The sequence below is a fragment of the Oratosquilla oratoria genome, chromosome 38 (genome assembly GCF_046742065.1).
Source record: "Oratosquilla oratoria isolate Oo_2021 chromosome 38, ASM4674206v1, whole genome shotgun sequence".
Lineage (NCBI taxonomy): Eukaryota > Metazoa > Arthropoda > Malacostraca > Stomatopoda > Squillidae > Oratosquilla > Oratosquilla oratoria.
In genome coordinates this window covers 13,097,876-13,110,651 of record NC_134814.1, presented here as the reverse complement: position 1 = coordinate 13,110,651, position 12,776 = coordinate 13,097,876, and the positions used below count along the sequence as shown (strand labels likewise).

The 12,776-nt window shown below is 40.0% G+C and overlaps 2 protein-coding genes and 1 long non-coding RNA gene across 8 annotated transcripts in view; 1 reads left to right on the top strand and 2 right to left on the bottom strand.

The window, feature by feature from the left end:
• LOC143019972 (uncharacterized) overlaps positions 1-12,776 on the top strand; it is a 400,229-nt gene that overhangs the window by 226,279 nt on the left and 161,174 nt on the right. The window lies entirely within an intron of this gene.
• The window catches only part of LOC143019740 (serine protease ndl-like), a 232,041-nt gene that overhangs the window by 62,096 nt on the left and 157,169 nt on the right, over positions 1-12,776 (bottom strand). The window lies entirely within an intron of this gene.
• LOC143019968 (cell adhesion molecule Dscam2-like) overlaps positions 93-12,776 on the bottom strand; it is a 115,034-nt gene continuing 102,350 nt past the window's right edge. For 4 of the 5 annotated variants that reach the window (XM_076176025.1, XM_076176022.1, XM_076176024.1 and 1 more), the window contains 2 exons: positions 2,183-2,504; positions 93-1,957 (listed from right to left, as the gene is read on the bottom strand). In XM_076176025.1, coding sequence (XP_076032140.1) covers positions 1,497-1,957; positions 2,183-2,504 — 783 coding nt within the window. In that variant the 3' untranslated portion in view covers positions 93-1,496. Of the gene's footprint in view, positions 1,958-2,134; positions 2,505-12,776 lie in introns of all 5 variants that reach the window. The other variant, XM_076176026.1, reaches the window with a different exon arrangement.

Here is a 12,776-nt window from a genome sequence, read left to right as displayed (position 1 = left end):
CCCTCCCTCCCTCTTTTCTTGGCTTTTCCTGGATGATGGGTCATCCCTGCATCTTGCCCACTGCCCTGGGTTAGAAGCAATGTAACAAGACACAGCACATCCACAGCAAGGCTGCTTCATTTGATTAGCGATCTCCTCCTCTGTCCCTTCATGCAGAAAAAGAGAAGATGTGAAGAAATCTCTTCAGGCTGCATCAAAATATATTTCACATATACTCCCTAACCACCCTCCCCAACCCACTCCCATACATCACAGCAAGTAACCAACAATAAGTATCTGCTAATGGTGGTCCTGTGAGATGAACATTGGAGAGAAAAGTCTCTCCACTGTCCATCTTCAAAACCTATCAACACCCTCAAGTCCAGCTGGTGGTACAGTCTTAGATCAGGCCAAAAAAATCACATAAATTTTAACTATTCAACCCATACTTTTCACATAACGAGAGCTGACAATGGATGAATGCTTCCCTCCTCTTCTTCCACCTCCTCCTGCCAGTCAGTAACACAGAAACTAGACCTAAACTAATATAACAAACAATAGTCCAAAGTTTCCTGCTAGTTAGATATAAGGGATGGCCTGCGGACCATTGTTAGCTATAGTAGGGCTGCAGATTTCCAATCAATGAAACTCAAGGTTATAGTTTTTTCATTTTCATTTCTTTCTAATCCAAGAAATTTCCCACCCCATCCCTGCAGTCCACCTTTACAACAAGTTTCCACCTTTGCCTCTTGACAAACCAAATCAAGGTTTTCTTTAGGTCCAGGTATAAATGCTCCAACTACATTTTCTTTTCATGGAAGTTTTCAGTCAGTGTCAATGCTACATACAATCTGTTCTGAATCCAACTTGCTCCTCTGATATTCTTTTTTTCTCAGATGTTCTTTTTTATGTTCTTTTCTCTCTATGTTCTTTCCATTCTTCTCTTAAACTTTTTCAGCATTCTGCACAGTATGTTTACTAGTAACACTGCCCTGTAACTGAGTGGGTCCTTTCTGTTCTCTTTCTTGTATATGGGAACTCTATTAGCTTCCACTATGAAGAGCTTTTCACTTGTGTCTTACAGTTTTCATATCATTGTAATTGTATAGCTTAGAATCCATGTGGAAAATTTGTCTTGTCCCATTACTTTTCTCTTATTTAATACTACTTTTTTCAGCACCTCTAGCCTGGTTACAATTACACTCCTTAGTTCTTTTAAACCTTTCATTTACGCTATGCCTCTTGTGTGAATATTGATTGGGATTTATCATTTAATATTTCACACACTAATTTCATATATTTTTCCATCATCCTTGGTCTTCCTATTTCATTCTTTACCTTCATTTTATTTATTCATGTGTGCCTGTGAAATGTGCACAGCAACTGAAGAAAACACAACATGAAGGAGGAAAGAGGGATTTTCTTTTTCTACTATCTAAACATCACAAACTCATTTCCATTCAAACAACTTTTATAACACATATAATCTTTTTTCCCACATTATCTTTTTCTAAAGTTTATACTTTGATGCTGTAGTCTTTGTTTCTTCTGTCAGGAAAATGAATAAAGTTCAATCGGGAAGTACCATCTGGGTCTCTTGGGTCACTCTTACGCCGCATGCGGCTCTCAAGGTCACACTCAGCCTCAGAAAGTTCATTTCTCGAATCGGAGAAGCCTGTAGGGGGGTCCAGTTGCTTTGGGAAAGTGATGAGGCTTGCCTTGCTTTTGTTCTGGGCAGTGACTTTCTTCAGGTAGGTCAAGCTTGTCTCCTGAGTGCCATAACCTGTTCTGCCACTGCTAGCCCCACCAGCCCCTGCTGAGCTTGACAAGGTTGCTGTCTTGCTGCCCCGGGGACCAAAGATCCCTAGCCGCACATCGCCCATCTTAGTCACACTGCATTTACGTGGGAAGGATTTTCTCTCAGTAACAGGTGATGGCTCCGTGGACGTACTAGACTCTGGTGCATGGTAGATAAGATCTGTTGACAACAGGGGAAAGACAAATCAAGTCATACCCTATCAATCATACATCATAGCCCTTAGGTCTAAGACTGCTATTGCAATATCACAAAAACAACAGCAATGATAACTAAGCCATGATGAAAGATTAACAATGAGAATTGAAAAAAAATGGAAAGCTCGATGTGGTTGACAACCTCGCTATGGTTACTATGGATGCTGCTGGAAGCTCCTCCTCAACCTACTATGGATGACATTCCTACTTCTGCCCCCCTGGCGCTCTGGGGCACCCCCCTCCAGTGTGGCCAGGTGAGGGTCGAGAGGCAAGTGATGTGTGTTGGGGTTCTCAAGAGTTGCGGCTGAATCGAGGTGGATCGAGGATTCAGTGCGGGAGGATGTGGCATGCTCCGTGTCTGAGTCTGATTGCAGAGAGTCATATTCCTCACTCTCGCTCCGGGGCCCTGCACGGCCACGGCTACGACTCCGACTGTGTCCACTGCTCTGTTGCGACTGCTGCTGTTGTTGCTGCTGCTGTGATTTGCCATAGATGCTACGACTCGACTGCGGCTGCCAATGTGGAAGTGAGAGAAGCTTTGTCAGGGTAGTAATACATAATTCAAGATAATGCACATACACTAGGCAAGCTTTACAAGGAGGGTGAACAAACCTTACCGCAAACAAGCTCCATGTTGGAAGCTTCAGTCTCCTTTGCATGCAGAATGATCTCATGTGTTTGTATAAAAGTTGGAAAGTTTAAGAGCATGGTATTTATGTGCACATTTACAGTATGTTGATGAGTTTTGATTACCTAAATTACTCATAATATCTAATGCCATGTTTACTGAAAACAAATAACTCAAAATCATCATTGATTGCTTTGAACCTTCTTAATACTTGGGGTAATATTAGGAAATCCATCAATCAATCTAGCCTCATTTTTTCCTTGAAGATCTACAGCCCCTAGGAAACTGGCCACATCTGGTTCAGCCCACAAATAAATTGGTAGAGAGATTTTGTGTTGTTGTGTGGAAAGTGTCTATGTAGGGTAGAATAGTAGGAGGCATGTTGTATCTTCTGTGTAGTGGTTGCATGTGGGGCAACTGGAGGTGGTAACCTGAACATAGACATGTTAGTGCAGTTCTTTGTCTTGTAAATGATTTCTCTGTTGGATTGATTTCTATGGGAATTTGGTCTTGTACAGAACTTGGCAGTCTATTGTGGAGTTCTTATTTTGTAATCTGAGTAGGGTACTGGAGACAGGTTAGGTTAATGGAAAGTAGAATACTACTGGGATTATTTTTATGTTGCATTAAGTGGGCTATCTTAATGCGAGATGTTTTCTGTATGTGATTCACCATGGTCTTGGATCACATGTTGGACTTATGATCAACAGCTATTTCCCTCCTGGAAGAGAGCTCAGAGCTCATATATGACTAATCTATGGGTAATGCTGTGAGGAAGGATGGGAGAAGACAGAAGACAGGGGTGAATGGAGAATGGTTGTGTATGGATGATGCTGTGATGCATGAGGGGGAGTGGATGGGGGATGGGGGTTGAGGGAGTATATACGAGAAATAAATTGACGCAACCCGAAGGGATTTCTCCCTGTCTTTTCCTTTTCTGCATGAAGGGACGGAGAGGGGGTCGCCGATTTAATGAAGTGGACTTGCTGTGGATGTGCCGTGTCTTGCGACACTGCTTCTGACCCAGGGCAGTGGACAAGATGCAGGTAAGAAATATTTATGGTTGTGATATCCCCCATATTTAACATTCTGGGAATGAGTCAAGAGACAACCCCATGAGGCTGAACAATGATCCCACGAGGCAGAGCAACAACCCCATGAGGTAGAACCAAGATGAACCACAGAGATACAAACCTCACAAGGATACAGGGCATGAGACTGGCACCAAAGAGGCTTGGTAAGCTCACCAATCAACAGAGGACAAGATTGTTTTAAATGTCCCAGTTCCTCAGCCATTTGTGGTCAAGGCAAAAGTAGCTACAGTTGCCCATTAATGGAAGAAATGGCTCACCAAATCTTGCCACCACAGGTATAAAAGATGTAAGTCAAAGAAAAGCTGTTTTCTTGCATGTTGTGGGTGAAGAAGTGTAAAACACTTGCAATGCTACATCCATCATATAATAATAATGAGGCAGCCAAAAGGTCACCAATCAACAGAGGACAAGATTGTTTTAAATGTCCTAGTTCCTCAGCCATTTGTGGTCAAGGCAAAAGTAGCTACAGTTGCCCATTAATGGAAGAAATGGCTCACCAAATCTTGCCGCCACAGGTATAAAAGATGTAAGTCAAAGAAAAGCTGTTTTCTTGCATGTGGGTGAAGAAGTGTAAAACACTTGCAATGCTACATACATCATATAATAATAATAAGGCAGCCAAAAGGTGTCTAAATCAATACTTTGCTCTACATGCAAACAAGAGGTATGAAAGATTCCTATTCAGGGAATGTAGACAGGAGCAAGGTGAGTCAATAGATACCTTTGTCACAAGGTTGCATGAGTTAGCATCTACATGTCAATTCCATGATGCTAATGATATAATTATAGATCAAATAATTGCCATATGCAATTCCTTGGAGTTGAGGAAGAGATAGCTGCGAGAAAAGGATTTAAAGCTAAGCAAAGCACAAGAGATAACTAGAGCATTACCTAGTTGTATTATACGAGAAGGGAGCTATGCTCATGGTGACCCGTCTTTGTATCTCTCAGCATCAAGTTTTTTCTTAAAATCTTGAATAGTGTTTACACACACTGTTTCTTTGCCTAATTTGTTCCAAGTATCTATCACTCTGTGTGGGAAGCCATCTTTTTTCAGATCTCTTCTGTAATTATCTATTTTTTTTTTGTTTCTTTTCATGTCCTCTTGTTTTTCCATGGTCCTATTTCAATAAATCATTCTTATCCAAGATTTCCATTCCCTTCATAATTCTATAGATAGTTAGTAGGTCTCCTCTTTCCCCTCTTTGTTCCAGAGTTGGTAATTCTAATTTGGACAGTCTTTGTTCATATGTCATTTTGGAAAGAGTTGGTGCCAGTTTTGTTGTTGCTCTTTGTACTCTTTCTAATTTTTTTTTATATTATTTTTGGTACTGGGTTCCATAGTGTTGCTGCATACTCAAGTTTTGGTCTTATTAGTGAAGTCAATTTTTTTTTTATCACTTCCTCATCCAAACACTAAACGCAGAGATTACCAGTAAAATACATGAACAAAAAACACAAAATTTGGCAAAAGTTTGTCAGTACACTTGATCACAAAACCACCAGCAAATTGTACAAAACACTCAGCAGCATTACACTATCCAACAGTAACACAACATGCTCTCACACTCATTAATCATTTTGCACAGACAAGCCATGTCACTCCTCACCCTGATGCCCAAGGCACCATTCGAAGTAAGACTTTCCCACAGACTCAGACTATACACTCTTCATAGACAGTCAGACAAAACACATAACACATAACCTCAAGCACTCATCAGCCTGTCACCCTGACAACATATGTAACATCCACCTAAAATACATTGGATCACAAGGTATACATGCACAGAATTGGGAAAAAATAAAAAAAAAAAAACCTCTGAAAAAGATCTTGGAGTGATGATTGGAAAAGACATGAAACCTGATAAACATATAAATAAAATATTTGGAGAAACCTACAATTTATTGAGGTCAATCAAAGTGGCATTTACTTACAGTATATGGATGAAGAAATAATATAAGAAAATACTAACTACACTAATAAGACCAAAACTTGAGTACGCGGCATCAATTTGGACACCCAGTACCAAAAAGAATATTAAGAAACTAGAAAGATTACAAAGAGCGACAACCAAACTAGCACCAACTCTCGCTGAACTAACATATGAGCAAAGACTATCCAAACTGAACCTACCAACTCTGGAACAAAGAAGAGAAAGAGGAGATTTGCTGACTATCTACAGAATAATGAAAGGAATGGAAGTTTTAGACAGGAATGACCTGTTAGTGTGGGACAACGGTAAAATGAGAGGACACAGAAAAAAACTGAAAAAAGATAGTTATAGAAAAAACTTGAAAAGGAACAGTTTCCCACACCGAGCGATTAATACATGGAACAAATTAGACAACAAAACAGTATGTGCAAACACCATACAAGATTTTAAGATAAAACTTGATGCGGAGAGATACAAAGATGGGTCACCACGAGCATAGCTCCCCTCCCGTATATTACAACTAGGTAAATACAACTAGGTAAATACAGCTATTCACACAACACTATATCTGACATCTGGAAGCATGGGAAAATAATCACAATCCCAAAACCCAATAAATACCCAACAATCCCAACATCACATTGCCCAATCACATTTCTTTGCACCCCCTCCAAAGTCATTGAATGCCTCATACTTCAACTCATCACACCACATATTCCCCTTGCTGAATCACTTGGTTTTAGGCAACTACACTCCACAAACACTCTTCTAATAAACCTCATGCAAAGAATATCAGGTGGCATCAACTCAGATAGGCCCCATCACAGAACACTTCTTATAACATTAGACATTAGTAAAGCTTTTGATGCTATCCCCTGCCACAAACTAACAAACAAAATATATTGCACTGACATGCATAATAACACCATAAGATGGCTGGCCAATTATCTGGCAGGCAGAAATGCTTATGTATCATATAATGGCCAATCATTGCACATCAGAAACATTAAGAATGGAGTACCACAGGGCTCTGTTCTATCCCCACACTTTTTAATCTATACATGCATGATAAACCCACACCAGACACCTCAGAAATACAAATTTCTTCCTACACAGATGACATAACAATCACATGTACACATTGTAACACAAAGCCCCAGAAATAATACAGCCATACCTTGATACACTCAACACATGGTTTATTACAGACTCAAAATAGCCCCAGCCAAACCTACAGCAACACTTCTTACCAACTGGACAAAAGAACACAAATACATCTCTCAACTCTATGTCAACAACACTCTAATACCACACACACACACACACACACCCGAAAATTCTTGGTGTAACATATGATACATCCATGTCATTTAAACAACACATCACAAACATAAAAAATAAATGCACAACTAGACTTAATGCACGTAAATCATTCACTGGAATAACATTTGGACAAAACAAAAAAACTAATACTACAACATACAAACAATGCATATGCTCAGTGATGAATTATGTGAGTCCAGCATGGGCACCTAATCTCAGTGAGACACACCTTAAGCCCCTTCAGACCATACAAAACAAAGCATTAAATACAATTACAGGTTGCACATATACAACACCTACAGACCACCTACACTATGAAACAAAAGTCCTTGAAGTCAAAGATTACTTTGGCATGAGAGGCACACAAACACTTGCTGCAGCCTCCACAAACACAGCACACCCACTACACTACTTAGCAGAACACCCACACACAAAGAAATATAAAAAATATACCCAAATATCTATATCACACACAAATACTCTCTTCTCTTCCTCCAAAACCACCAAATACCAGCCTCCAGAAACATATTCATAATCACATCACTCACTACTCCATAAACAAACTAAAAGACAACACATTGCTGCATGCCAGACCCCCTGATATCAGCTCTGAATCTTCTCTCCCATGAAAGGACAGAGTCCACCTGGCCAGACTGCGATGCAGCCACCATCCAGCCCTTCTAAGCTACCAGAAGAGACTGGATGACCACATTGTGGACTAATGCCCAGGATGTAACACTTCACCCCATACTAATCAATACGTCATGGAAGACTGTATTATACACAATCACACATGCAAACAACACAACATACACACCATAGAGGATTTGTGGGAAAACCCTGTTTCGGCTGTAGCATTCCTAGGGGAGATGGGAGATGAGCAGTTATACTATCAGCATACAATTATTCAATGGAGTACAGGCAAACTGTTCAGATATGGAGTGCAGATGCACTCTCCAGACTACCAGTCGACAAGGCAGCAGAAGTACATGAAAATAGTGTTTTGTTGATTGAAACACATCATCTGCCTGTAAAGGGTGTCACAGTATATTTTTCTTCCTTTATTTTAGCCTTTATTCATATGTGGTCGCTCTTTCCTAATGGTGTCTTGTATTCAATTTCATCCATAATTTCAGGTTCTGTTGTACAACTTAAATCCAGTCTTGACGGTTCTTTATTACTTCTGTATCTGGTATTTTCATTGACCCATTATGTCATTGTATGTTCTATGGTCATGTCAAGTAATACATTTCCCCAGAGATCCTCTCTGCCCTTCACTGAATGAACCAGCAAGGTCCCATTTGCATCCATGGGAATATCCCAAATACCCATGGCAAAGGTTACACATAGATTATGCAGGTCCATATTCAGGTCATTCTTATTTGATTGTAGTAGATGCTTATAGTAAGTGGCCTGAGGTAATTCCAACACAGTCCACTACAGCTTTATCCACTATTAGAGTTCTGATGACAGTATTTGCCAAGTGTGGACTGCCAAAATACATTATATCAGACAATGGATCCCAGTTCACTTCTCAGGATTTTCAGGATTTCTTAACTGTAAATGGTATATATCATACTTTGTCGGTACATTATCATCTAGCCACTAATGAAGAGACTGAAAGGTTTGTGCAATCTTTCAAAACAATATGACATGAAGACAGGCTACTTTGTGCAATCTTTAAAAAACAATACGAAATGAAGGCAGGCTACTGTACCAAATGTTACCTCATGTATACCTAAGTTTATTTTAATGAATAGAACTACTCCACATGCTGCTACAGGAGTACCATCTTCACAGCTCTTGATGGAAAGAAGACTTAGAAATAAACTTGATTTACTGTTACCAATCTTCTAAAGTAAAATGGAACATGTATGCTGGGAACAACTCAAGAGGTCAGAAGAAAGTAGGGGAGTTTCCAGAGTCCTCACCAGTTATGGTACGGCTATGGCACAAAGGAGAAATGGACTCCAGGTACAGTTACAAGTAGACTGGGAAATATGGATTACACAGGGGAACACTTTTTCAGTAACTTTGAGTTGCATTGGATATTTTAACGGATTTTGAAAGAGTTTTAGGCGCTGATTTCAAATCTGAAATTAGTTTTTCTCTACAAGCTCTAGTTTGTATGCAATTTGAGGTTAATGAAATTGTACATATGTGAACTTGCGTACACCATGTATAAGCATTTTAACGTCCATATATATAGATAGCTTCTAATATTTTGATCATTCTTCTTTTGTTTCAGTTCAAACATGGCTTCCAGAATGAGACATCATTGCAGAAACAAGCCTGATGCCTTCTGCTACATATGTGGATGCTACACACTCAATCGTCAGAGACGTAACATATCCTCGTTCGTCAAGCGTGCCTACAAGGCATATTTTGAAGTTCATCTTGGTGATCAAGACAAGCAATGGGCTCCTCATGTTGTGTGCCACAATTGTGAGGAAATGCTTCGAGACTGGACCAAAGGAAAACGCAAAGGTCTGCCTTTTGGAGTTCCAATGATTTGGCGCGAACCCACCAACCATGTAACTGACTGTTATTTCTGCATGGTAAACACAACGGGTGTTGGGAAGAAAAACCGACATAAGATTACGTATCCGAACATTCCCTCAGCTATTCGGCCTGTTCCGCACTCTGAAGAAGTACCTGTTCCAGTTTTCAAAGGCTTGCCTTCATTGGACGATAAAGACATTGGACATGATACAAGCCAGCAAGACAGTTGTGACAGTGAATTGTCAGAAAAGTGTTCACAATCGGAGGACTGTTCTTCAGACACTGAACCTTTCCCCGTCCCTAAGCCTCTTCCCCAGGCTGAACTGAATGATTTAGTGCGGGATTTAGGTCTTTCAAAGAAAGCAGCAGAGCTTTTGGCATCAAGATTACAAGGCAGAAATCTTGTTGATCACTCTGTTAAAGTATCATATTTCAGAAAGCGTGACCAGCATTTTGTGACCTTCTTTTCAAAAGACAGACAGTTTGTTTACTGCCATGACATCCCAGGGCTTCTCAAAGAACTGGGTGTACCTTACTATAGTCCTGCTGAATGGAGACTCTTTTTAGACAGTTCAAAATGCAGTCTAAAGTGTGTTCTTTTACATAATGGCAATGTTTATGGAGCAGTACCTGTCGGTCACTCAGTGCATTTGTGGGAAGACTATGATGATATGAGAATGGTCATGGACTTATTAAAGTATCATGAGCACAATTGGATAATTTGTGTAGACTTAAAGATGGTCAACTTTCTTCTTGGACAACAGAAAGGTTTCACCAAGTTTCCATGTTTCCTCTGTATGTGGGACAGCCGAGCACGAGACAGACATTGGGTCCAGAAGGACTGGCCTATTCGTGACACCCTTGAAGCAGGCATGCCAAATATCATACAAGACCCAATTGTAAACAGAGATAAGATCATCTTTCCTCCTCTTCACATCAAATTAGGTTTGATGAAACAATTTGTCAAGGCACTGGAAACCGAAGGTGAATGTTTCCAACACATCATCACAGCTTTACCAGGGTTATCATTTGAGAAGATCAAAGCAGGCGTGTTTGATGGCCCACAGATTCGAACCCTAATTCGTGATGATCAGTTTGTTGCTAAGATGACCGCTTTAGAAAGGGCAGCATGGTTATCCTTTGTGGCAGTCGTTCAGAACTTCCTTGGAAACAATAAGGCGGAGAACTACAGTGAACTTGTGAACAGAATGCTCCTCGCTTTTCGTGATCTCGGGTGCAACATGAGCATCAAGCTTCATTATTTGAACAGCCACCTTGATCAGTTCCCTGACAACCTGGGGGCTGTGAGTGACGAACAAGGAGAACGATTCCACCAAGACCTAAAGATCATGGAAGAACGCTACCAAGGGCGCTGGGACAAAAGTATGAAGCTGACTACTGCTGGAGCATTAAACGAAATTGCCCAGATGAAATGTACAAACGCAAAAGTTACAAACGCAAATTCCTGCCTGAAAAAAATACACAAAGAAATTGATAAGCTTCCATCAGCTGTGGTGATGTTCTGAAGGATGCTAATCTAACTTTGGGATAGATGTTCTGTTAATGTTCTGTTTCTTTTGCCTTAATAAATGTACAGAAATGGCTTTCATACTGTTTTAAGATTCAAGTGAACAAAAGAATTGTGGGCTGATATTGCAATTTCCTATAATAACGAAAATTTAAAAAATAAATAAAAATGTCAAATTGCATAAAATCTGTAGCTTGCAGACAAAACCCGACTTCAGATTTGAAATCAGCACACTCAAGTTGACTATAGAAAAGTCTTTTTTTAAATGCAACAAAATGAGTGTTCCCCAGTGTTATCAAGTACAAGTGATCGGTTAATTCTTTCATTCGGTAATAGCTATGATACTTCTATGGAAGTTGCTAAAGAGCCTATGGCAGTTTCAGCTACCCCTATACAACCAGAGGTCAAGACTAACAATTACGATCATATCAATGAACCAGTTGTTTCTTAGGTATTCCCAATATTCCTGCCAGGGCTAAGAAAGGAGTTCCTTTTATTCGCCTTGATTTGTAACATGTAAGAGATTGGGTATCATATATTTGTATTCTGGGCTTCAAAATTTTTTTTAAGGGGGAAAGGAAGTGTTTTGTATTTGATATTTGATGTTCATGCATAGCTATTTGATTCATTATAAATAGGATCAAATTAGACAGCCGCAATGCTCATGTGCTACATGGCACATTTGTATGTTTGTTTACCTTTTGTACCTATGGTTCGCACAATGGCACATGGATGTAAATAAAACCCACTGAAGACAACAGTCTTTCAAGATCTCCACACATCCATGATGAGAATGGGATTAACACACAGGTTTATCTAATATTTTTCCCTACTCATAGGTAAGGAATATGTAAGATTGTGATAACCCCACATCCAATCACTACCTCCCTTGTAAGGGGTAAAAAGCCCTTGGCATATGTATGTATAGGAAGCTTGCTGGCTGAGCGGGTTAGGGCGTCATGATTTGCGGCGAAGGTCGAGGGAAAGGCGGTTCGAATCCTGCCACCGGCAAAGTAGAACCAAGGGCATGGTTAATTAAATTCTAAGCTACAAATCCCTGTGTGAAGGGTACCGTCCTACCCTTCTGATAGGGGGGAGTTTGTGATGTTAAACCATATCACATCACATATGTATGTATAAATATCATGAAGTGAATACTCAAGGACTTAAGTGACATTTATATATATACATTGATTACATGGTGGATAAGGGCCTTTTGGTATATGCATATGTCAGATCTATGTTTCTTTTGGTGGAATGCCAAGTCACTTCTAACTTCAGCTACAGAGTTTTTCTGTTACCTGCCTTTAATCTTTCTTTTATCACCATATGTAGGTCTGTGGTTGGGGTCAGTAAAAGTGACATCCATGTATTCTTTGTGAGTTGTAAGAGGCATGCTAGAAAGGATAAAGGGTATTGAATGCTAATAACTTCACCTCCTACAAATAATTTGCTACATGATCCAGGGAGTAACAATTTGACAGCTTGGCCAGCTACCAAAGGGTCCTCAACCCTGAGAAGCAGCTGTATGAATGTGTAATGGAATACAGGTAAGGGGCAAATAGATGTAAGGAATGAGAGGAAACAAGTTGGAGTGAAAAAGCACAAAGAGATGTGACTGTAGTATCTAATAAGCATGTGTGGGGACAAGTCTATGAGAACAATAAAATAAATGCAGAAATAATGTTTTCCTGAAGCTCTCTTGCAAGAGTGCTGTGGCTACTAGAAAAACAGACACAGCCCTTAAGTAACTCAGTGAGGAAATTCTGTATGAC